Source organism: Haliotis asinina, chromosome 1 (assembly GCF_037392515.1).
Source record: "Haliotis asinina isolate JCU_RB_2024 chromosome 1, JCU_Hal_asi_v2, whole genome shotgun sequence".
NCBI classification, from domain to species: domain Eukaryota; kingdom Metazoa; phylum Mollusca; class Gastropoda; order Lepetellida; family Haliotidae; genus Haliotis; species Haliotis asinina.
The window spans coordinates 7,973,817-7,999,018 of NC_090280.1; the positions used below are offsets into that span (position 1 = coordinate 7,973,817).

The window sequence follows — 25,202 nt, forward strand, 5'->3', positions numbered from 1 at the left end:
GGAAGATTTTATTTTCAATACTGATTTGTGCATATGTAATGATGATTCGAGCACATATCTGCATCCTGCAACCGGCACCTACTCTTCTCTGGATCTGTCTCTTGCAGACTCTAATCTACTTAATGAATTTGAATGGTCAGTCTACGACGACCTCTGTGGAAGTGACCATTTTCCTACTATATTAAAATCGGTACCTCCATCTGCTGTTCCTTCTTCATCAAGGCGGAATTTTAAAAAAGCTAACTGGGCTTTATATGAAACACTGTGTGCTGAAAAACTTAAACCTGAACTTTTTATTGACATTCCTGATGCTATTCAATGTTTTTCTGATGAACTGAATTCCATAGCTGATGAGTGTATACCAAAGTCCTCTGCAGTTCCACACATAAGAAAACCATGGTTCAACGATGAGTGCAAACAAGCTAGAAAGGCACGGAAAAAAGCAGAACATTATTTCCGTCGCCATCCTATGGTGCATAATTTAAACAAATTTAAAATTTTAAATGCTAAAGCAAGGCGTACTTTTAAACAAAATAAACGCCAGTCATGGCAAAATTACGTTTCAAAACTAAATTCACGTACGCCAATTTCAAAGGTATGGAACATGATCCAGAAAATAAAAGGTAAGGGCTCTAAATCTAGTATTCACCATCTTAAAGATGGGAATCAGTTATTGACTAATAAATCAGATATTGCTAATAAACTTGGTGAGACTTTGGCGAAACATTCTTCCTCATCAAATTATGTACCTGAATTCCAAAAATATCAAAAACAGCAGGAAAAGAAATATATTAATTTTACTTCAGATAATGGGGAAGATTACAATGAAACCTTTTCGATGCATGAACTTCATACTGCTCTTGACCAAGCTCACGATACTGCTTCCGGTGCTGATGGTATACATTATCAACTTCTGAAGCACATGCCAGAATCCTGTTTAGAGACACTTTTACATATATTTGATGACATTTGGACAACTGCAAAATTTCCTCCCTCGTGGCGAGATGCCATAATTGTACCCATCCCTAAACCTGGACGTGATCATACTGATCCATCGAATTATAGACCAATTTCACTAACGAGCTGCGTTTGCAAAACCATGGAACGCATGATAAATAATCGACTTGTTTGGTACTTGGAGACTAATAACCTTATAACAGATATACAATGTGGTTTCCGTAAAAACAGAAGTACCATCGATCATTTAGTGCATTTAGAATCTTTTGTTAAGAATGCCATAATTAATAAACAATATGCTGTCTCAATCTTTTTCGATCTAGAAAAAGCATACGACACGACATGGAAACATGGGATTTTAAAAGATTTACATGACTTTGGATTACGAGGCCGCCTGCCTCAATTTATATCCAACTTTTTAAATGACAGGCAATTTCAAGTCCGAGTGGGTTCTACCCTGTGTGACCATTATACTCAGGATCAGGGTGTCCCACAAGGCAGTATTTTGTCTGTCACTCTCTTTAGTATTAAGATCAACAGTCTCTCAAAGGTTTTAACTGATTCAATCGATGGATCACTTTTTGTGGATGATTTTAATATTTCTTGTCGTGGTAAAAATATGCGCACCATTGAACGGCAATTACAGTTGTGTTTAAATAAAATAAATAAATGGTGCCTTGAAAACGGCTTTAAAATTTCTCAAACAAAAACTAATTGTATACACTTTTGTAGAAAATATAAACCGCATAAGGACCCAGAACTGTCTTTAAATGGTACTCCAATCAAAGTAGTAAAGGAGGCTAAATTCTTGGGTATAATTTTCGATTCTCATTTAACCTTCTTACCACACATTAAATCTCTTAAAGTTAAATGCCTGAAGGCACTAGATTTGCTGAAGGTTGTTTCCAATTCTAAGTGGGGAGGGGATCAAACTACCCTCCTTCATTTATACAGATCATTGGTACGATCCAAACTTGATTATGGTTCCATTGTATATGGTGGAGCCTGCAAAAGCAACCTCAAACTATTAGATTCTGTCCATCACCAAGGTCTAAGACTTTGTCTTGGGTCCTTCAGAACTTCACCTATTGACAGTCTTTACGTTGAGGCCGATGAACCATCTCTTGCACAACGCTGTATCAAATTATCTTTACAATATGTCACAAAACTATACTCTAACGAATCTAACCCTGCATATAACTGTGTCTTCAATCCCCTTTATGAGGATTTGTATAGCAAAATCTTTTCTCTTGTTCCACCTCTTGAGCTCAGAATAGAGCCGTTTATTGCTGCTGCTGGTATTAAGCTGGACAACGTAGCTCCTTTCCGTCTTCTTTCCTCTCCCCCTTGGCAGTTGGTTAGGCCACAGGTCGACCTAACATTAACGACTTTTAAAAAATCAGAAACGAATGAATTACAGTATAAACAAGAATATAATCAATTGAAACATAAATATAACAATTACAAATCCTTATTTACAGATGGGTCCAGGGATGGTGGCGCAGTAGCTTGAGCCACTGTCATCGGATCCAGAACAATATCTTTTAGATTACCAGATAATAGTTCTATTTTTACAGCAGAAGCTAACGCCATATTAACAGCTCTTAAATATATTGAAAGACACCCGAAACGTAAACAGTATATGATATATTCCGACTCTCTTTCTTGCCTTCAGGCTATTAAAAATATTTCTTGTAAACATCCACTTTTAATTGAAATTATTGAACTGTATAATAATCTTGCTACTGCCCAATACAACATCGTCTTCTGTTGGTTACCCAGCCATGTAGGCATTTCCGGTAACGCAATGGCCGATCTTGCTGCCAAGGCAGCACTCAACAAATCTGTGACACCACTTCTTATTCCATACTCTGATTATAAATCTAGCATTAGAACTTACATCCGTGATCTAATGCAGAAGAAGTGGGACACCCAAGTAGGTATAAATAAATTACATGAAATAAAACCGTATATTGGTTATTCCTACTTGGGTTGTCAGTCCAGATTTGAAGAGGTAATCATGCGGCGATGTCGTATTGGCCATACTAGATATACTCATTCATACCTATTGAAAGGTGAGGATCCTCCGTTTTGCATCCCTTGTGATGAGAGAGCCACGGTCAAGCATATCTTGCTTGACTGTGTTGAATTCTCCATCATAAGGGATAAATATTTCAATGTAAAAACAATTAAGGATCTTTTTAACACCGTAAGTTCTCATTTAATTCTTGGATTTTTAAAAGAAATTGATTTCATCTTTGAATTTTGATTATTATGTTCTGTAGATAGCTGTATTTTAATTCATGGTAGTTTAGATTAGTAACTAGAATTGTTAGTGGCTGTACCCTCAAAGGGGGTTGAAGTACCGTAAAATTATTGTCCTCCTGAGAGGGTACGTAAGTCCCAAAACATTTCCTGTACGTTTAGACTTCCACTGTTTTTAGTCGTAGTATATGTGTATTTTTAATTTTTGGCTAGATATGACTAAATTGCTAACAGCTGGGGGGATGATGTAAATCCAACTAGGGTCCATGCAGGTAGCAAAGGTACTGTAAGTCCCCATGGTACCTAGTATGGTGATCTACCTTCAGTTGTTGGCAATTTATAGCCTGATTTTATATTGTATTGTCCGAATAGTGATATAAGTTTTAACTTTCCACACTAGTTTTAATCATATTTGTGATATTCTAGTTGTTTTACTGTCCCTCGTTGACAGGTTTTTATAGTATCCATATAATTTCACTTCAGTATTAAACGTTCTCGTCACGATATGGCTGAGATATTGCCGATGTGACGTTAAATATTAACTCACTCACTCACTCCATACAGCAACGTGATATTCAGATGCTTTATGACCAGCTTCCAAAACCATGTATACTCATGGGCGATTTAAATGGTCATAACCCACTTTGGGGTAGTACCACCACAAATGCAAAAGGAAAGATACTTGAGGATTTCTTTTCCAATAATGAGTTGTGTATTTTCAATGATGGTTCTCAAACATATCTTCACCCGGCAACTGGCTCTTACTCTTCTCTGGATCTCTCGGTTGCGGAGCCTACTTTATATAATGAATTTGAATGGTCAGTCCACGATGACCTTTGTGGAAGTGACCATTTCCCTACTATTCTCTCAGCCATAAACCCCAGTCATGCCCCACCTTCATCCAGTTGGAACTTTAAAAAAAGCTGACTGGTCTTTATTCAAGACCTTGTGTAATAAAAGATTAAAGCCCGAGATATTTCTGGACGTTTCTGATCCTATTCAAGTTTTTTCTGATGAACTGACTATGATTGCTGAAGATTGTATTCCCAAGTCCTCTATGGTTCCACATATTCGCAAACCATGGTTTAACTGTGACTGCAAGCAAGCTATAAAGGCCAGGAAGAAGGCGGAAAGATACTTCCGACGACATCCAACAGTCCATAACTTAAATCAATTCAAGATTTCAAATGCCAAGGCTCGCCGCACATTTAAAAGAAATAAACGCCAGTCTTGGCAAAATTATGTTTCTAACATTAACTCACTAACACCTCTTTCAAAGGTATGGAATATGGTGCAGAGGATTAAAGGCAAAGGGTCTAAATGTTGTGTTCACTATATCAAGGAGGGTGATACTCTTCTTACAGATAAATCTGACATTGCTAATAAGATTGGTGAAACGTTAGCTAAGCATTCCTCTTCGTCCAATTATTTACCAGCCTTTCAGCAATTTAAGGATCAGCAGGAAAAAAAGATAATCAGTTTTAATTAAATTTTCTAAGTTTAAATTAGCTTTACAATATGTTACAAAACTATACTCTAACGAATCCGACCCTGCTTTTAACTGTGTTTTCGATCCTCTTTATGAGCATTTATACAACAAAAAGCCTTCTCTTGTTCCGCCTCTTGGGCACAGAATTAAACCATTCATTTCTGCTGCCGGCATTGAGCTGAAAAGTATAGCGCCTTCTCGTCTTCTTTCTTCTCCTCCTTGGCCATTAGTGAGGCCACAAGTTGACCTCACATTAACAAAGTTAAAAAAATCAGACACAAACGAATTACAATATAAACAAGAGTTTATGCAATTAAAAAATAATTATAGTACATACAAATCCTTATTTACAGATGGGTCCAAAGATGGTGGCACAGTTGCTTGTGCCACTGTCATTGGATCCAGAACAATATCTTCTCGATTACCTGATAACAGCTCCATTTTCACTGCAGAAGCAAACGCAATATTAACGGCTCTTCAACATATTCAAAGACATCCTAATCATGTACAGTATATAATTTTTTTCTGACTCTCTTTCTTGCCTTCAGGCTATTAAAAATTTGTCTTGTAAACATCCACTTGTAATTGACATAATTGAATTGTATAATGATCTTGCAACTGGCCAGTGCGACATCGTCTTTTGTTGGTTACCCAGCCATGTAGGTATTTCTGGGAATGCAATGGCCGATCTTGCTGCTAAGGCAGCACTCAACAAATCTGTGACACCACTTCTTATTCCATACAGTGACTACAAAGCTAGCATTAGAACTTACATTCGTGACCTGATGAAAAAAGAAGTGGGACACCCAAGTGGGAATAAATAAGTTACATGCCATAAAACCTTATATTGGTTACACTCACTTGGGCTGTCAGTCCAGATTTGAAGAGGTCATTATGCGTTACACCCACAGTTATTTACTAAAAGGCGATGATCCTCCATTTTGTATCCCTTGTGATGAGAGAACCACGGTCAAGCATATCCTGCTTGACTGTGTTGAATTCTCCATCATAAGGGATAACTATTTCAATGTCAAAACAATGAAGGATCTTTTAGCACAGTTGGTACTCATTTAATTCATGGATTTTTAACTCATTAAGCCCTGGAGCCGCTCCACTGCCCAACACCTTGCACCCCTCGCTGACTGCCTGATTGCTGCGACGAGGCTAATTAGTGCTAATCATGCCTGATTTCCCTGGCAGGTCTCGGATATGACAGGAAACTGTCTAGTCTCACAAACAAGTACTGATTATTTAATTGTGTCGTAGAGATGTAAATGGGAAAGAGGCCGATGTGAATACATATATTACAGCATTTCATGTAATTTATTACCTGTGTCTCTCATACCCCTTTGCCAGTGTGTGCTGTATTTTTATCAACACCTACGCGGTCTTTGTACGTACGAGATGAACATATATACACATTCCTCCTGTCTCTCTCATCGTATGGACTGAATTCTAATATATTATTTATGATAGAGTTTAAAAAGAGGCGGGCTTGCATTATAATCGTCTAGATTTTTTGCCAATACATTGCTCGTGCTTACTGACTATTTCAAGGAAAGTATCAATAGGTGTATAAGTAACATGGAACATATAGATATTTATAGTTTGTCACTTTGTTCATCTTAACTTAACGCTGCAAACATACATCACCATTCATACACATACATACTGCATGATACATTTATCATTACTCGATGCTAAACAAAGCTCCCCGTCATGTGAAGGGATAAAATACCCCGACTGTAACGCATTTTATCTCAGTTACTCATTATATTGGCTGATACTTTGACCAATCGTATCGTGAGAACCTGTCACATAGGAAGGGCAAGGTGATGGGGCGTGGCCTAAATTTCTGAAGAGCACGTTTGGACACTCAAAGTGATAGGGTAGAAATTGATTATTGGCTTTATCGTTGACCAATGGCTATGTTGTGTTTCGGCTGTATCAACTATCATGCAACAATTTGTGTATTGTAAACATAACATCAGTTACTGTAATGATGTATGAAAGAAACACATAAGACGTATGGGAGTAGACTGACACTATGATGAGTGTATTCGTTCTCAGATGGTGAACACACATGTTCTTAGTATTTTGGACATGTAAAAGAATAACGACTGAAATGCAACAATTGAAGAGAATGTTTGAATTTAGTTTTACAGCGATTTTAGCTATATTCCAGCAGTATCGCGCGGGCTTCACACATTGTGTCCAACAACTGACAAGAATGGTATACCGTACCATTTGTACAACACAACTAGTGCATAAAGCGTTATCGTCCTTGGAACAAGTCTTTATGGTAGGCCTCAAAACAGTCAACGCACAAAAACACATCACAGCTTGAACATCTGCATTTGATGTCTCGACGTTTGCCAGTCCGTTTCATTGTATGTAAGACATACTTAAACCAAATGATGTCCCTCTCATATCATTGTGAGAGATTAAATTGTTCAAAACATCTATGTCAATGGCAGTAAAGACGAATTTACGCACATGCATAATAATCTATGAAAGAAGCGTTTTTGCTGATACATTGCAAGTGTATACTGGATATTTAAAGGAAAGTACTAATAAGCTAGTCTGTGACTTACATATAACAGATTCAGTTTGTCGCTTTGGTTCATCTAGATTTAACGCAGAAAATGTAAGAACATACATGCATACATATTGTATAATGCTATTCCTTGCACATACATAAGACAAAGGGTCATGGGATGGGCGTCATCAAAGTTCCCGAATAGGACGTTTTGTATCTTAACTGTTCAATAAAGTCCCTGATTTGTTATCTATGACCAATCGTATCAGGAGATACCTGTCACATTGGAAATGACAGGTGATGGGGCGTGGGCTAAATTGCTGAAGAGTACGTTCGGTCACTAGACAGCTTGGATACAGATTGACTATTGGTTAGTTCGTTGACCAATCGATATGCTAGATTTCGGCTTTATCAACTCTAGCTATCATGAAAAACTTTGGTGTATCGTGAACATACATAATCGTAAAAATGCCTGAAATGTACACGTAGGACTAACAAGCACTTTGACAAGTTTATTTTTTTTCTAAGCGCTCAAAGCGGTACAATCCGATTATTTTTACCCCGGATAACCCAATCCAATCATTGAGTAGAGATAGTATTTATTTGCGTATACTTTTTGCGCACACTACATGTACATCAAGCATAATGGCTTGCTGAACATTTCAATATAATCTGTACATTGTTATAAATAAATATCATAATTCAAGTACATGTATTATAGAATTAAAAAAAGTAACAGGATACTGATTTATTGTGATGTATACACTTGTAGTTGAATCTCCCCAAATATTTATGAAGATGGGCATTCTTATATTTGTTTTGAAAGCAAACGAGGTTCAGAAGATTGGCAATGGGCGTGACTCCACAAAACAGGATGTCCAATGATGTCACAGCGCATAAGTTTGTTTTACATTTGTCACAGGACAAAAGTTTACCTGGACATGCATTCGACCAGAGGCTGTTATTTTCAGGTTGAAAGAGGTGTTCATATATTTAGTGTTGTCTGATTGAATGATTATACGCATCAATTCCGTAACTGATATATTCTCCTCCTTTTATTGACGATGGATCTAATACACGTGATCATTACACAGGATAAGATAATTACAGAGATCAAATACAAACGTTTCTTACACAATGCTTATGTAAACTGCATTGAAAAATCACATTTCAAATAAGCATGAAACAGCTTGAACAAAATACCCCAGGTACCTTTGTATGATTTATGTGTACTATATATGTATATTGTGAGTAGATGCAAGAGTTATCACTTCATATTCGATTATGTATTATTGTCAACGTTTAAAAATCAATAGTCGCAAATGAATTAGGTCTAAATCGGCAACTTGGTTTATTTCAAATCTACACGAACATGAGTGTAATACAATATTGCTATTTATGTCTACGATTCATTATATGAACTATTACAATGAGTGAATGAATGATTTAATTTAGAAGAAGGTTTCGTAACCTTGTCACCGTTAATTCAATCAATGTGCAAGCACAGTATCTTAGTATTCACTCCCAATGACGAGTAACAAACAAGTACCTCCTGTAACAACATCTCATAATCCCTTTACTCGCAGACATGTGTTCATTTGCCTGTATAAGCCCCCGTCATTGCAAGCAATTGTTATCAAAACACATTAATAGTTCTTCTGATTAACACAGAAAGTAATCTCTCTCGTAAGAAAGGTTAATCTTTGATCATTACTGCTAAATTGATTGAAATTATAGGTAATGTACGAATTTAAAATGTAAAACCCCCAATACGCGGCTCTCGCTGAATGAGAGGTGCTTTTCATAACCCCCAATATTAATTAATTTGCCGCATATATGCGGCTCTCGCCCTTAATGAGTTAAAAGAAATTGATTTTCTTATTGAATTGTAATTGATATGTTCTGTAGATAGTTGTATTTTAATGATTGGTAGTTTAAATTAGTAACTTAGATTGTTAGTGGCTGTACCCTCAACGGGGGTTGAAGTATTGTAAAATTATTGTCCTCCTGAGAGGGTACGTAAGTTCAATACTCTCATAGTCAATTTAAATCTACTACTAGTTTTTAATCGTAGAATATTTGTTGTTTTAAGCAATGGCTAAATTTCAGGATAATCGCCAATAGCTGAGGGGATGATGTAAATCCAGCTAGGGTTCATGCAGGTAGCAGAAGTAATGTAAGTCCCCATGGACCTTAGTATGGTGATCTACCTTCAGTTGTTGGCGATCTATAGCCCCGGTTTTATGTTGTATTGTCTTCTTTAATTCCAATGTTTTAACTTTCAATGCTAGTTTTATGTTCTGTGATACTCTAGTGTTTTTACTGTCCTTCGCTGACAGGTTTTACTTTTTCTATTTTCTCATCCTAACATTACTATAACTTATATTGTTCTCGTCACGATATGGCTGCAATATTGCCGATGTGACGTTAAATGTTAACTCACTCACTCATAACACAGAGCTCTGATTCAATGGATGTAAGGTCAAACATTCATGATCAATACAAACCTTTGGCATCTTTTGAAATTATACCTCTTCTGTCCGAACATTGGGAAAAATTAAATTGAAATATACTTACTGACAACAGTCAGAATACACTTGCCGTCACCATCAATTCCAGCAGTACATGACCATTCTCCAGCATCTGTTGTTTCTACACGAGAAATGTTGAGGACTGAGTGAGTGCTGTTGATGACAGAGGCCGATACGTTCCGAGTCTTACATGATCCATTTGACAATTCACATCCAGCAACGCGAGCTCCACTGGGGTTGACATACACGTGTAGCAGACTTGCCCCTACACAGATCAGCTGTCCAGACGACCCCAGATAGTTGGAATGTGAGCAGATGAGTACAGCAGAAACTGTGGGGAATATTTCAGAAGTGTGGATTACTGATTGTTTGTTTCTCAACTCTTTTGGAATTTCTCAGGTATTACATTGTCGTAAATACAAAATAACCTTTGCATCGATTTTCATTTAAAAAAACTCGTTAGTATGTCATTTACTGAACCGATTTCCCTAAATGTGTTGAACTGACCGCAAAGTGATTGTGTCAGCAACAGAAAGGTCTTGAGTACGGCTGTGTTGGCTGTCATCCTGGAAATGGAAAATTCAAAAACTGTTCAAATGAACTATTAAATAAGGAGGCGTATCATATATACCCGTTGTGGATATCAACATCTATAATCTAACGAACCTCACGTTTTGGTGTAAATTCGTACTCCGCCATTACCTATTAAAGAAGGCACCCGTGGCGAGCCACCTCCTCTTGGTGGGTGCTGGGTAACGCCAAGAGCTCGCCGATACCCCCGTAGTGGACCCGGGGGGATATTTGGTCCACCAACCCGTTTGCCGTGGGTTGCGTCCCTGTGTCGGCGGAGGAGGGGATCCTGGTGGTTGAGGGCAATAGGGACCTGTAACCGTGTTCCTGTTGCCCAATACACCACTTTGGCCCTGACTTCGCCTAGACGGGTGGTCGAATGGGCCCGGTTCGACCAATCGGCTGGTCATGCCAAGCCCTGTGCATGAAGTACTTTTTATATTTATCAATGCACACGTGCCATTTGGAATTGTTGTAACTTTGGACTTGGTTTTTTTATCTAGAACATTTTTGATTTTGAAATATGTTGTTCTGCAATTTGCCTAGAGTCCTATGCCAGAAGGCGGTGGCTCATGGGCCAATCTGGTGGAATTATTAATCTTTTAATTCTTCTGCTGGAGTATATCATCTGGGTATCCTTGGTGCTGCAAGCTGGAGGCCCGTTTGTTTTTAGCATTGTCCTTGTGATACTCCGTGGTGGGTGGGGAGCTCGGATGATGAACCAAAATAAACTAACCATGGCTTATGAAAATCCAACAAAAAAACCAACCAAAACGTCCACTTGATATTGACCCTGTTGATAGTGACCATAGACCGTCTGCATCGATTGAGTATGGGCCACGTTTCATCGTGATTGAGACTCCAGACAAGACACCTTTGAAGTTGAACCCTTTTGCTGTATCCAAGGGTATTCAAGGTATTGCAGGGGACGTGAAGAACATAAGACGCTTACGTTCAGGTGGCCTACTAGTAGAGTGCTGGAAAAAGCAACAAGCAACTAATTTGCTTAACATCATATCTTTCGTGGACATTCCGGTCACGGTCTCTGCACACAAAACCTTGAACTCCAGCAAAGGTATCGTTAGAGATCGCGACCGATTGTTTGATGATATGTCGGAACTTGATATAGGATCTGAAATGAAGGATCAATGTGTACTCTACGTCAAGTGCTTTTCAACTCGCAGAAACAACGAAACCATCAAAACGAACACCTATCTGTTTACCTTTTCATGTCCTAATGCTCCCAAATCAGTGAAGGCAGGCTACTGTAATATTCCAGTTGATACCTACATCCCCAACCCGTTAAGATGTTTTAAATGTCAGAAATATGGACACGGTGTGAATACTTGCACATTGTCTGTTGTGTGTGCTCACTGTGGTGAGAAGACAACACAACAGAAGGTTGTGACAGTGATTATACAAAATGTACCAATTGCTCAGGCGATCATTCTTCCTTTTCTAAACAGTGTCCAATCTGGAAAGAACAAATGGAGATCAATAAAATAAAATTCACACACAATATCTCTTTTTCTGAGGCCAAAAAAGTTATGCTACAATAGCAAAAAACATCATCGGGTTCTAGCTCTAAAACAACATCAACCACAGGCTGCCAAACTACCTTGACTTGGGTAAACTGTGATTCTCCACAGCCTTTGTACCCTGCTATATCATCACAGACTGAGGAATCACTTCCTAGAACCTCAAAGTCGTCTTCTGATCACAAATCATCATCATCTCAGTCACATTCAAAGACTCAATCAACAGCTGATACTCAACAAACTGTGAAAAGTAAACCGAAGCCAAAGCCTGATGCTTCAAAACAACAAAGTGGCAGACCTCCTAAAGGGTCACAAAATAAAGTTCAATTGTTTAATAAATATGGGTCTTTTGAAGACATGGACGTTTCTGAAAACGTCCATTCTAGGGCACATAGCTTGTCGCCCTCCAAAAGAGTGCGGGGTAGATCCCCAATAAATCCCCCCAAAAGATAGTTTATTCCAATAATATTGTACAGTGGAACTGCAGAGGATGAAGGACTAATGTACATGAATTATAGCTATTAGTCCAAGATTTCACACCTTCAGCGATATGTCTCTTGGAGACATATTTAAAACAAACACATACATTTGACCTTCGTCATTTTAATGCATATCATTGTTTTTCACCTCCACTGGCGGATCATCCATTCTAGTCAGACAAAACGTTATTCAAAGCCCTGTTCCACTCAATACTAATATGCAGGCTGTTGCTGTGAGAATTACTTTACATGTAGCGTTTACACTATGCTCTCTTTATATTTCATAGTCTTCGACGTTTGCCAAAACCGATCTTCAAGCTCTATATGACCAACTCCCGAAGCCTTGTATTATAATGGGAGATTTAAATGGACACAACCCACTTTGGGGTAGTGTAACTACAAACACTAAAGGTAAGTTGTTGGAGGACTTTTGTTCTGACAATGATTTATGTATTTATAATGATGGTTCCAACACATATTTACACCCCGGGACAGGGACCTATTCTGCTCTTGACTTGTCATTGACAAATTCAGAACTACTAAATGAATTTGAATGGTCAGTCCACGATGACCTCTGTGGAAGTGACCATTTTCCTACTGTATTAAAAGCTGTAACTCCATCCGATGTTTCTCCATCATCAAGACGAAATTTTAAAAAGGCTAACTGGGCTTTATATGAAACACTGTGTACGGAGAAACTTACACCGGAACGTGTTATTGACGTTCCTGATGCTATTAAATGCTTTTCTGATGAACTGAATTCCATAGCTGATGAGTGTATACCAAAGTCCTCTGTAGTTCCACACATAAGAAAACCATGGTTCAACGATGAGTGCAAACAAGCTAGGAAGGCAAGGATAAAAGCAGAACATTATTTCCGTCGCCATCCTATGGTGCATAATTTCAATAAATTTTAGATTTTAAATGCTAAAGCACGGCATACTTTTAAACAGAACAAACGCCAATCTTGGCAAAATTATGTATCTAAAATAAATTCTCGGACACCCATGTCCAAGGTGTGGAACATGGTCCAGAAAATAAAAGGTAAAGGTACTAAATCTACCGTCCATCATCTTAAACATGGAGATCAATTACTTACTGATAAATCAGATATTGAGAATAAACTGGGCGAAACTCTTGCTAAACATTCTTCCTCTTCTAATTATATACCTAAGTTTCAGCAATATCAAAAACAACAAGAAAAGAAAACTATTAATTTCAATTCTGATAATGGGGAAGATTATAATGAAACATTTTCTATTCATGAGCTCCATACTGCTCTTGATCAAGCTCATGATACTGCTACTGGAGCTGATAACATACATTATCAACTCCTGAAGCACTTACCAGAATCCTGTTTAGAGACGCTCTTATCAATATTTGATGATATTTGGACTTCCGGGAAATTTCCTTCTTCATGGCGTGACGCCATAGTAGTACCAATACCTAAACCTGGACGTGATCATACGGATCCATCCCATTATCGTCCGATTTCATTAACTAGCTGTGTTTGCAAGACCATGGAACGTATGATAAATAATCGACTTGTTTTGTACTTGGAAACTAATAATCTTATCACAGATATACAGATATACAGAAGTACTGACGATCACTTAGTGCGTTTAGAATCATTTGTGAAAAACGCACTGATTAATAAACAACATGCTGTGTCTATCATTTTTGATCTTGAGAAGGCATATGACACAACCTGGAAATATGGCATTCTGAGAGATTTACATGATTTCGGTTTGCGAGGTCGTTTGCCTGAATTCATTGCTAAATTTTTAAATAACAGACAATTTCAAGTCCGTGTGGGTTCTACCCTGACTGATCATTATAATCAGGATCAGGGTGTTCCACAAGGCAGTATTTTGTCTGTCACTCTTTTTAGCGTCAAGATCAACAGTTTATCTAAAGTTTTAAACGATTTAATCGATGGATATTTATTTGTGGATGATTTTAATATTTCTTGCCGCGGTAAGAATATGTATACTATTGAACGGCAACTGCAGCTGTGTTTAAACAAAATTGATAAATGGTGTCTTGAAAACGGCTTTAAATTTTCTAAATCAAAAACTAATTGTATACACTTCTGTCGTAAATACTAACCCCATAAAGAACCAGAACTATTTCTCAGTGGTGCCCCAATCAAAGTCGTCAAGGAGGCCAAGTTTTTGGGACTTATTTTCGACTCACATTTGACCTTTTTGCAGCATGTTAAATCCCTTAAAGCCAAATGTCTGAAGGCACTCGATTTATTAAAGGTAGTTTCAAATTCAAAATGGGGAGGGAATCAATCTACCCTTCTCCACATATATAGATCACTGATCCGATCTAAACTTGATTACGGCTCCATCGTCCAGGTGGCGCTTGTCAAAGCAACCTAAAACTACTTGATCCTGTGCACCACCAAGGCCTAAGACTTTGTCTTGGTTCCTTTAGAACCTCTCCTATCGACAGTATATATGTCGAAGCTGATGAGCCGTCTCTCAACTTACGTCGTATCAAACTATCTTTACAATACATTACAAAATTAGCTTCTAATGAGTCTAACCCCGCATTTAATTGTGTTTTTAATCCTCCCTATGGAGATTTGTATAACAAAAAGTCTTCCCTTCTTCAGCCTCTTGGGGTCAGAACTAAGCCATTTCTTGCTGCTTCTAGCATTGAGCTGGACCATATAGTTCCTTCCCGTCTTCTTTCTTCTCCTCCTTGGCAGTTGGTTAGGCCACAAGTTGACCTAACATTAACATCACTTAAAAAATCAGAAACGAATGAATTACAGTATAAACAAGAATATATTCAACTGAAACATAAATATAGCAATTATAAATCCTTATTTACAGATGGGCCCAAGGACGGTGGCGCAGTAGCTTGTGCCTTTGTCATTGGATCCAGAACAATATCTTCTAGATTACCCGATAATAGTTCTATTTTTACAGCTAAAGCTAACGCCATATTAACAGCTCTTAAATATATCCAAAGACACCCTAAACGTAAACAATATATAATCTATTCTAATTCTCTTTCTTGCCTCCACGCTATTAAAAATTTGTCATGTAAACATCCACTTATAATTGATGTTATTGAATTGTATAATAGTCTTGCTACTCGCCAGTACGACATTGTCTTCTGTTGGTTACCAAGCCACGTAGGCATTTCTAGTAACACAATGGCTGATCTTGCTGCCAAGGCAGCACTAAACAAATCTGTGACACAACTTCTTATTTCTTACAGTGATTACAAAGCCACCATTAGATCTTATATCCGTGATCTGATGCAGAAGACGTGGGACACCCAAGTGGGTATAAATAAATTACATGAGATAAAACCTTACATTGGTTATACCCACTTGGGTTGTCAGTCCAGATTTGAAGAGGTCATACTACGACGATGTCGTATTGGCCATACTAGATATACTCATTCATACCTTTTAAAAGGTGAGGATCCTCCATTTTGTATCCCTTGTGATGAGAGAGTTACAGTCAAGCATATCCTGCTTGACTGTGTTGAATTCTCCATCACAAGGGATAAGTATTTTACAGTTAAAACAATTAAGGATTTTCTTACCAGCGTTAGGTCTCATTTAATTATTGATTTTTTAAAAGAAATTGATTTTTTGGTTGAAATTTGAAATCATGTTGTGTAAATAGATGTATTTTAATTATTGGAAGTTTGGATTGGTAACTTGAATTGTTGGTGGCTGTACCCTCAAAGGGGGCTGAAGTATTGTAAAATTATTGTCCTCTTGAGAGGGTACGTAAGTCCAAAAACATTCACAGTAAATTTAAACTTTCCACTGTTCTTAGTCGTAGTATATCTGTATTTTTAATTTTTGGCTAGATATGTCTACATTGCTAACAGCTGAGGGGATGATGTAAATCCGACTAGGCTCCATGCAGGTAGCAAAGGCACTGTAAGTCCCCATGGTCCCTAGTATGGTGATCTACCTTCAGTTGCTGGCAACCTATAGCCTGATTTTGTCCGAATGGTGATATTATTTTAAAACTTTCCACACTAGTTTTAATCTCATTTGTGATATTTTAGTTGTTTTACTGTCCTTTACTGTCGTTTTACTGACAGGTTTTTATACGATACATGTATTTCATTTCAGTATTAAATGTCCTCGTCACGATATGGCTGAGATATTGCCGATGTGACGTTAAATATTAACTCACTCACTCACTCACCTATTAAAGAAACCAATGAAGGAGCATGAATTTACTCCGAAATATTGTGTTCCTTATTACAGTGGTGACATAAAAAAGTTCGTCTAATGTGAATCATTACAAACGTTACAGTGCTGAAAGAAGTCACCAACACGCGACAAACGTATGACCCCAAGCACAAATCTTTGAGTTAGAAGATCCACGAGCAGCATTAACATTTCGCTCGACATCTTGTGTTTAGTGTACATATTACGAATGTAAGAACATTGCAATCGATCGTCCCAAATAATTAATCAGAATCCATTACAAATCAGAGATATGGCCGTGGACATGAAGTACGTAGTGCCACGTTGCACAAACGGTACATGTGGAACCTTCGTCAGGCTGCCTGAAAAGAATTGGAGCACCTTGGGCAAAAGACAATTTGCTAACCCTTAGCTGGAATATAGCCCTTGCATGTTACTTACGTGCGGCTTATTACTAAATGATTGTCGCATGCGCAAGGAGTAACACTTGCTGCAAGATAGCATTCAGAAAGTGCGTCCCGTTGGTTCGAGGATGAACTTATGCTTAACCAGTGGATGGGATCTGTATACATTCTGGATATATATATATATATCTTTCAAATTCACGTTGTTTCCAATGCTACATGAATATGTACATTCAGAGTTCGGACGTATGGACAGCCTTCCCGGAAAATACAATTCAGTTTATTGGCAGACCAACAATGATATTTAAGAGCACTGAAAACATTACAGGAGGAAAACATATCCAAGTAGTGTAATGGGCACAGACACAGGTACAGGACATCTGATTAAATGTGCTTTTGCAGAAAAATACATCAACAGTCCAGAAGGAATGTCTTAAGTAAGGATGTTGAAGGCAAGAATCTAACATAATCGAAACAAAGGTTTGTCGGGGGTATTTATAAATAACTACTAATAAAGACCACCTGACAATACAACCCAAACATTCTACCAAGTGATCATATACTGAGGAAGTAAACTCTCACTTTCGTATGTATCACCCACAAGTGTCTCTCTCCAAAAAAGAACCACCTATGCAAAGTGCACAATTGAAACACAATTAATGACTCCTGACTCCTGATATATTGTTCAAATATATATTTTAGACATAGTGCACAGTTAAAACTGTTGAAAATGTTGAAAGTAACATGAATGTACTTGTACTTCACTTATATTATATGACTAAAATTGTCCAAATAGTTACTTCACGCCGCCGTCTTTACCGGAATGTGTCATTGGTGCTATTGTGGTCTAGGTTATTTAATCCTCATACATTTGTAATATCTGACAAGATGGTGGGTAGGATATTACATGAGAGGTAAGTTCGAGTAAATAAGACCATTCGTGTTACATTCTCTTCACAACACATTCTATTGGGATTAACATATCGAGGAGAACGAAAAGGGATTGTTGGGTCATTTTAACTTCATTTCTGAATTGCCGATTGTCTTCATGCTGTCAGACATATGTGTAGAAGGCCACGCTTCTATTTCATACAGGAGCTTAATCAATGCTGATTGGAGAGTTATACAATATCCACTCAGAAATGAGGATCATGATATTCGTCCATGGGTGGAGACGAAATTTGAAAAATATAATATGCTTACCTGAGTCATGACTTCCATGGAACGTGGATCCGATTTACCCTCTCCTATTACTATTCGTTCAGTGGCTATCCTCACAATTTGCCTCATATTCTGACGTTTCCCTTTTGAATACAACAGTGACACGGTGAAATCCTCTGTTTGCCTCACGTGATGTCTAACCAGTGTATGCGTACCCAACCGACGTCTTTCGAGAGACCCTACCAAAGTTGCGAGATGGTGTCAAATGTAAAACATTGAACTCCTTCCCTGGTCAAGTCATGAACATAATGGCGGAAGGGAGGTAGCTCTTCGGAATAGAGCATGTTACAGAAATGAATTTTTTGAAGGGGTAACGGATTCTAAAGTACAGAATACAATCAACTGAATCAATCAGTACCGCTCATGATTTGTCTCACATATCAATACAATTTTAAGCCTTGCACGAAGAGCAACTGTGTGCACCTGCAGTCTTGTGCAAAGTACACCCTCAAACTTGCCACCAAGTCATCACCTAAATGAATAGCCAGATTGGTGGATTGGACACGACAGAGAAAGTTTGCAAATTATCCCTCAATGAAACGCCCAAACACAATAACGTTTCACTCCGAAACCGGCACTTCGCAATAAAGTGTGGATATCTGCTCCTATAATCAATGCAGAATTTATTACTATAGCATGAGTTAGAATTTCTTCGTATAGCCTTACAAAAGAAAAGAGAAGAAACGTTTCAATAACATTACATAATGCTTATGGATTACTTTGCCCCAAATGAAAATGGCTACTGTGGCCACGTTTGTAGCATACAGTCGTAGTGTAATGTGGATCACAGAGGCATCTTGCCCCCCTCACAGTCATGCGAAGTTTCCAGAAAAGCTCAGTTAACTACCGGAATCTCTTTCCACGAAGATATCACTGGACTAATAAAATCTAACACAAGCTGAAACTACTAACACCAATAATGGGAGACGTATAATTATTGACAGGCTTCAGCATCCGTTTATGAGCAAAACGTGATGTACTCTCAGTTTTGGATTTCAAAATAAAATTACTTATCTGGTTACACCGATCCTCATAATGTTACAAAAACGGATCCGGAATAAAAGTTTATGTTGTGATACAAAAAAATCATCATTGGCTGACAAGAGGCATGTAAATGCTGCATGATTACAGAATGCGCAAATAAGTAATTGCGCGATTTCCGTCAAGGCAACAGAAATTCGGCAACCGACTGCAACACGCCACATCTGCTGTGTTAATGCATATGTATACCAAACGCCAACTGAAACGTTAGCCTCCTACGCTATTGAATTTCTGAAAAATATCAAATATATCTTAGACGTTAAAAGTTGAACAATACAGCTTTATGCAAATCAAAAAACAATTTCAAAAACATTCATATTAAGGTGACGTACACCTTTTTCAGAAGTGTTAAATTGTCCTATTTTGAGGGTAACGTTTCTTCTTGGCGTTTAGTGACTATGAATTAATACCACGATTGAATGTTGTTTCTCTCAGTGAATGCCGTGAAGTATTATTTCGTACAACACTTAAACAACTGTACTTGCATGGGATTGTGACCATGTCATACGATGAAAGTGTATGTGTTCATGAATCGCTATAATGAGACACAGTGTTCGGGAAAGTGTAGTGGGTATCAGCAAGCATCAACACAGAGCAGATGCATTCATCATTCTCAGATGTGTTATACAGTCGTAACACGCTTAGTATCCATATCATATGTCCTTGTCCGGTATGTGTCAATATTGACGTGTATTTGTACACGAGATATGACATTGTTCTTTCTTCCCTTACTAAAGTCAACATGATGTGTATAGCACTTCGCAATACCAGATGTTCTTACATACATATGTATGCATGACCTTTATTGTGACCACGAGAGAGCCAACGACAAAGAGAAGAGAGAGAGGATGTTTGACAGAAAGAGCGAGAGAGAGAGAGAGATTTAGTGGCATTAAAACTAGGGAAAAGGCGGCTTGTGTTGTTCGAAAGTTATGTCATATAACTAAGCGTGACTATCGTACATAAGGAAACTCATGCAATCATTTCGATGAGAAATAACAATCATATCGGGGAGAAAAATTTCCTGAAATATTAAGGGGTACTTTGAATGCTGCCGACACGGAAAGACGAAATATCATTAGCAACACAATATCACAGTGTTTTAGCTGTTGACTAAAATATGACCTTTGTGAACATGATGAGTCTGTTTATATGTTGATTGAAGGTTAATAATTCCTAGGCAAAATCTCACGAAAGCCACTGATGTCAGGTTAGGTTTTAGTCGTTTTCCACTTTGCTTGTTATCGATACTCCATGTGTAGAATAGATGCTACATTCCGATGTAGGTGCAAAATGTTATTAAGCAAGTGACACGCAACTTAATACATAAGAAGAACCTATACACAAAGTATAATTGTAGGTAGCAGCCAGTGTGCACACCGTGCGCATAGAAACAGACCAGACCACGTCGCCCCGTTAAGATCATTCTATATCCGAGGAAGGATTTGGTGGAATTCCTGTGGCTTTGTTGCAGGATTTGGATAACGTCTGAAATGTCGATAATCCCCGACGTGTTTCATAGGTGAAACATCACCTAACATAAATTCAAGTTCTGTCGATACGGGCTGTAGTGTGCTGGCTGGAGAAATGTCCATGGTTTATATTTGTCAGCCATGAACTAGGGCCTTATTGTTTGCAATACACCACCACAAATGCCTCTTAAGACACTTTTGCTCTGGTTGGAAAAATTATTCACAAGAATATCCATGAATATACGCTAAGGCATATCAACGTTTACTTCTGAGTATAGATTGAGCGCAATTAGTCATAATCCTGTTAGGATACCAAAGGATGGGTTTCAAAGTGAAGTTAGAGAAGACAGGAGCTGTCTGAGGACACTTGAGAGTGAGATCAAGTTCAGCTGCAGATATGTGTTGTTAAATATTAATATTCCATAAAATTCTGAATCAGGCTTTGCAGATTTCTAAACACGTTTTTTACAGGAATATTGTGTCAGTATAATTAGTGCCAAAGCCTGACATATTTGTAGCACCACGTGGATAATTCTTACACTTATGCAAACGATACTTAAATATGCCTCGTATGATATTATCAAGTAAGTGATCATCAACCTTTGTGTCATCATTACTCCCCACTTAGAACTCGAAACGTCTTTTACCAGTGGACTGTAGGTAGTGTATGAGACACGAGAATCTAGCGCTCTCAACCACCTTGATTTTGATAATTCAGGACCCTACTGTGGTTTGTGCTTACGTGATGAATAGCATCACAGTTTGCTTTGGATTTCGCTAACTTGACGCGATTGTCGTTGGTCGATTTTAAAATTTTGTGTCTCCTTTTTATAACGTATGCATATTCTTGCACGTGGCATTGGAATTGGGATCAAAGAATGATCCAAGTGTTCACAACAGTGGGATGAAGCCCACTCGTGCTTTAAACTGTCGTTGTTTAAATACATAATCACGGAGGTATTCGGTTCCTCAGTAGTTAATGCACACCTTAGAAAATTGCATGGTCTCTCTATGTTCCATGTGCTATTTCTGTTTCGAATAGATTATTGTAATATTTTGTTTGTTGGTCTAAGGTACCTAGAGACATAGGATATAGGGCAAGTACCTAATGTAAAAGATGCCTGGTAAATGGCATGTCTGTTGGCAAATAGCACACGGTATAGATCATGCACACTGTAGGTCCAAACTGGAAATTCTGTTGTGCGTGTATAATGGCAAATAAAAGTGGCAGTAGTAGGACACTTATCTTTATCAGGTATGGTTAGATACCAGCACACGGGCACTTACTGAAGTTGGCAATGTCAGATTATATACTTCTTACTTCATAAAGCGCTGCAAATTTGAATGTTAACTAAAAAAAACACCTGATTTAAAAGTGAGGCGTCGTTTTCAAAGGGAAGGTTTTATTTTCGCCGTTTTATGTAGGAAATGCTGCGTAACCACCATGTTGTTAGAAGTCGGTCAAAATTTCCAAGAAAATATCACCTATATTCTAAATATAGGTATTTCAAAGCAGTCACAACGTCACAGTGTATCTACTATCAGTATATAACGTATTTTGACTATTTTGAAAATACACAGTCAATATGCAGTATTTTAGGGCATGGACACAGCTCTTCCTGCTACTGGAATGTGAGACTGATATCAAGCAAAGGAGAGTAACTGAAGAGGCTCTGGATTGACAGAATCACAAACGAAACTGCATTGCAAATATACTTTCGGAGTACAGCAGGGTTGAACCGATGATTGTGGTTTCTGTTCGATTTACCTAAACAGTGCATACTATGCTGATTCTGAGAAAGAGGACAGAAAGCGCCTCGTACATAGTAATGGGCAGTGTGTCTACTTTGAGGATCATTTCGACATGCAGTGTAAGCGTCCCTGTGTCCTTGACACTGGTGACATCGCATGTAGGGATTCTTCGAACTGCAGAGAACTTTTCCACGTTAATATTTCTCTCAAATCAAACAAAACTTTTAAAGTTTTTGAGAGCAAGTAATTAAAACAACACTCGACAGAGACAAGTTGTGTATTGGCCGGGTAGTCATATTACTAGGAGTAGTCATATTGGGAATAAACCGGTGTCACGACACACCTAGCAGGGAAAAGTTTAAGAGATCGACTTTTCGCACATTTAATTTTTCAGGGAAACGCTCTGAGTATATTACTCATGTGCATTTACTTCTATATAGAATGGGATTCATACACATACGCATGCTTGTCCAACAATATAATGTGGTCACGTGATCTGATATACATTTGTCTATCAACATACTGGAGGTTTTCACCCTTGTCTACTGCACATTATATCGTTTCAGTATGGTCTTTGTTTTACATATTATATTGTAATTATTATTGATTTTGGTAATAAGTCTAAATCGCAATGTTTTTCAAGATGTTTGTAATGTTTTTCGTACAAAGGTAAGAATGTGTTCATATGCAAAGTCAAATTGCGGCATATGGTGTCTTCGTAGACTTTTAACGCTTCACATATTGGATATCTGTTCGTATGTTGTCAGAGGTTCGTATATGTTTGAAGGTTGGACAGCACTTCTATCCAGAGCCGTATATTCTCCTCCAGCTTCAGGATGCAGGTGATCACCACCTGAAACAGTTAGATGAAATTAGCAAAGTCTATTTGTTTCTGAAAATCTAATATTAGCACATAGACTCAAGACGAACGACTGACTGAGTTAAAATATACGGTCACATTGGCAATATTTCAGCCATATCGTGACTTGACAAGACAAACAAATGGAGTGATAAAACCAACTGAAATTATGTGATTCATATTTCCACCTACGATGTGTTTCAGCTAGAACGAAATGGCTGATATGAATTGTGTGGTGTACTAGAACGACGGAGCGATTGTAGAGCAAAACCATTTTGGACAAAAAACCCTCAAGGCAAAACCAATTAGGAAACAAATCCCCCTAAAATAAATAAGGACCTTTGGGCAAAATCCCCAAACACTAAGATATGAACACAGAAGAGTGATATACAGCATGTGAAGTGATAATTAGATTTACTGAAAACCCTGTATGTATATAATCAGTCAATGAGGCCAGATAAAAAAAATTTGTAAAAACAAGTATGATGTGAACACAACAGTGTGATATACACCTTTATTACTGACAATATAGGTGGCTTTTGTGATATTATAGGAACTAGAGAGGCATTCTCCTTGATACCATAACGTAAAGGTTGTCATCTGTCTGTCTGTCTCGTATACGTATTGAATTAAAAATCCAATTTTTGCTATTTTTCATTGTAAGTGTGATGCCGGCTAAATAGTCTTTTTCCGTCATTATTAATTCGGTTTTCTTGTTCTACGTGTTGTTGTTTTTTTGTCCTAAGGGGGTCCAAGGTTGTTGTTTTTCCATGGGGGGATTTTGTCAACAGGGGATTTGGCTGCAGACCGATTGAACATATATATTTCTGTGACCTATCGCGTGTGATGATTCTGTTATATGATTAAAAGGTGACACCTACAATACCTGATTTGCACCCAAAATGAACATGCAGTGCATGGACGTATTGGCTATTACCAGAGGCAGATCCTCCCGAGTTGACTGCAACATTGTGCACAGGTTGCTGCCCACTTCCTCCAGAAGGGGGGCGTACTGTTAATTCAGATACCTGTTAACCCAACAAGAAAGTAACATAGAAACATTCAGCTTCCTGAGGTTGCTAATTTATGCACATTTAAGGAGTGATGCCATTATATGGATAAACAGTGAGCGTCAGTTGTCATTTACAAAGCAAGAAATTTCTACACCCACACCTGCACCGAAAATTGCGGCTTGCAAGTGCAGGTTATGAATATATTCCCATGTCACATATTCAGCGTGTAATTACAAAGCAATCCTAAAGAGTCGTTATCATTCAAATTTGGATCAATATTTGTGAGGAAAGTTAGTTTCGTATCTCATAGTGACATGTTAACATTAGGTATTTTGAGATATATCCTCACTCATTAAATGTTACCGGTTTACAACATGTGACCGCTCATTCGCTTGCATAGTGACACATGTGTTGTGACATACCCCACACTCTCAAAAGTATATTAGGATGGTAAGAAGAGTGACTCGTGTTCAAATCAGTTTACCTTTCTTTTGACGACAAGGAAAATGATGATGGCGAGGACGATGAGACACAATGCGGCACCGACAACTCCAGCAATAATAACTATAGTTGAGCTTGTGGCTATTTGTCCAATTGCTTTATCTTCTGCAAACGGAGTATTCAGACAAGGTCAGACAATACGTCAGAAAACAGACATATGTTGGTTTACTTTGAATAAAACAATCAGAACGAAGACTCAGCTGCAATGCAGTGTGGAACGTGAGTGTAAAAGAAAACTCAATACTGATCCAGACTGCACGCAGTCTAAAAGGCGTAATAGGGTGAAAAACATGCCCTGCATTATAGGTGGTACTGCTACGTATTACGGATCGCAATCAAAGAAGTACTTGTGATAACATACTCCTCGTTAGCATTT

At 38.0% G+C, this 25,202-nt stretch overlaps 1 protein-coding gene across 1 annotated transcript in view; it reads right to left on the reverse strand.

Annotated features, from left to right (window-relative positions):
* Positions 1 to 23,216: 23,216 nt before the first annotated feature.
* The window catches only part of LOC137287314 (uncharacterized), a 93,307-nt gene continuing 91,321 nt past the window's right edge, over positions 23,217 to 25,202 (reverse strand). Inside the window, exons 6-7 of the mRNA XM_067819592.1 lie at positions 24,810 to 24,922; positions 23,217 to 23,306 (exon numbers count right to left, since the gene is read on the reverse strand). Coding sequence (XP_067675693.1) covers positions 23,217 to 23,306; positions 24,810 to 24,922 — 203 coding nt within the window. The remainder of the gene's footprint in view (positions 23,307 to 24,809; positions 24,923 to 25,202) is intronic.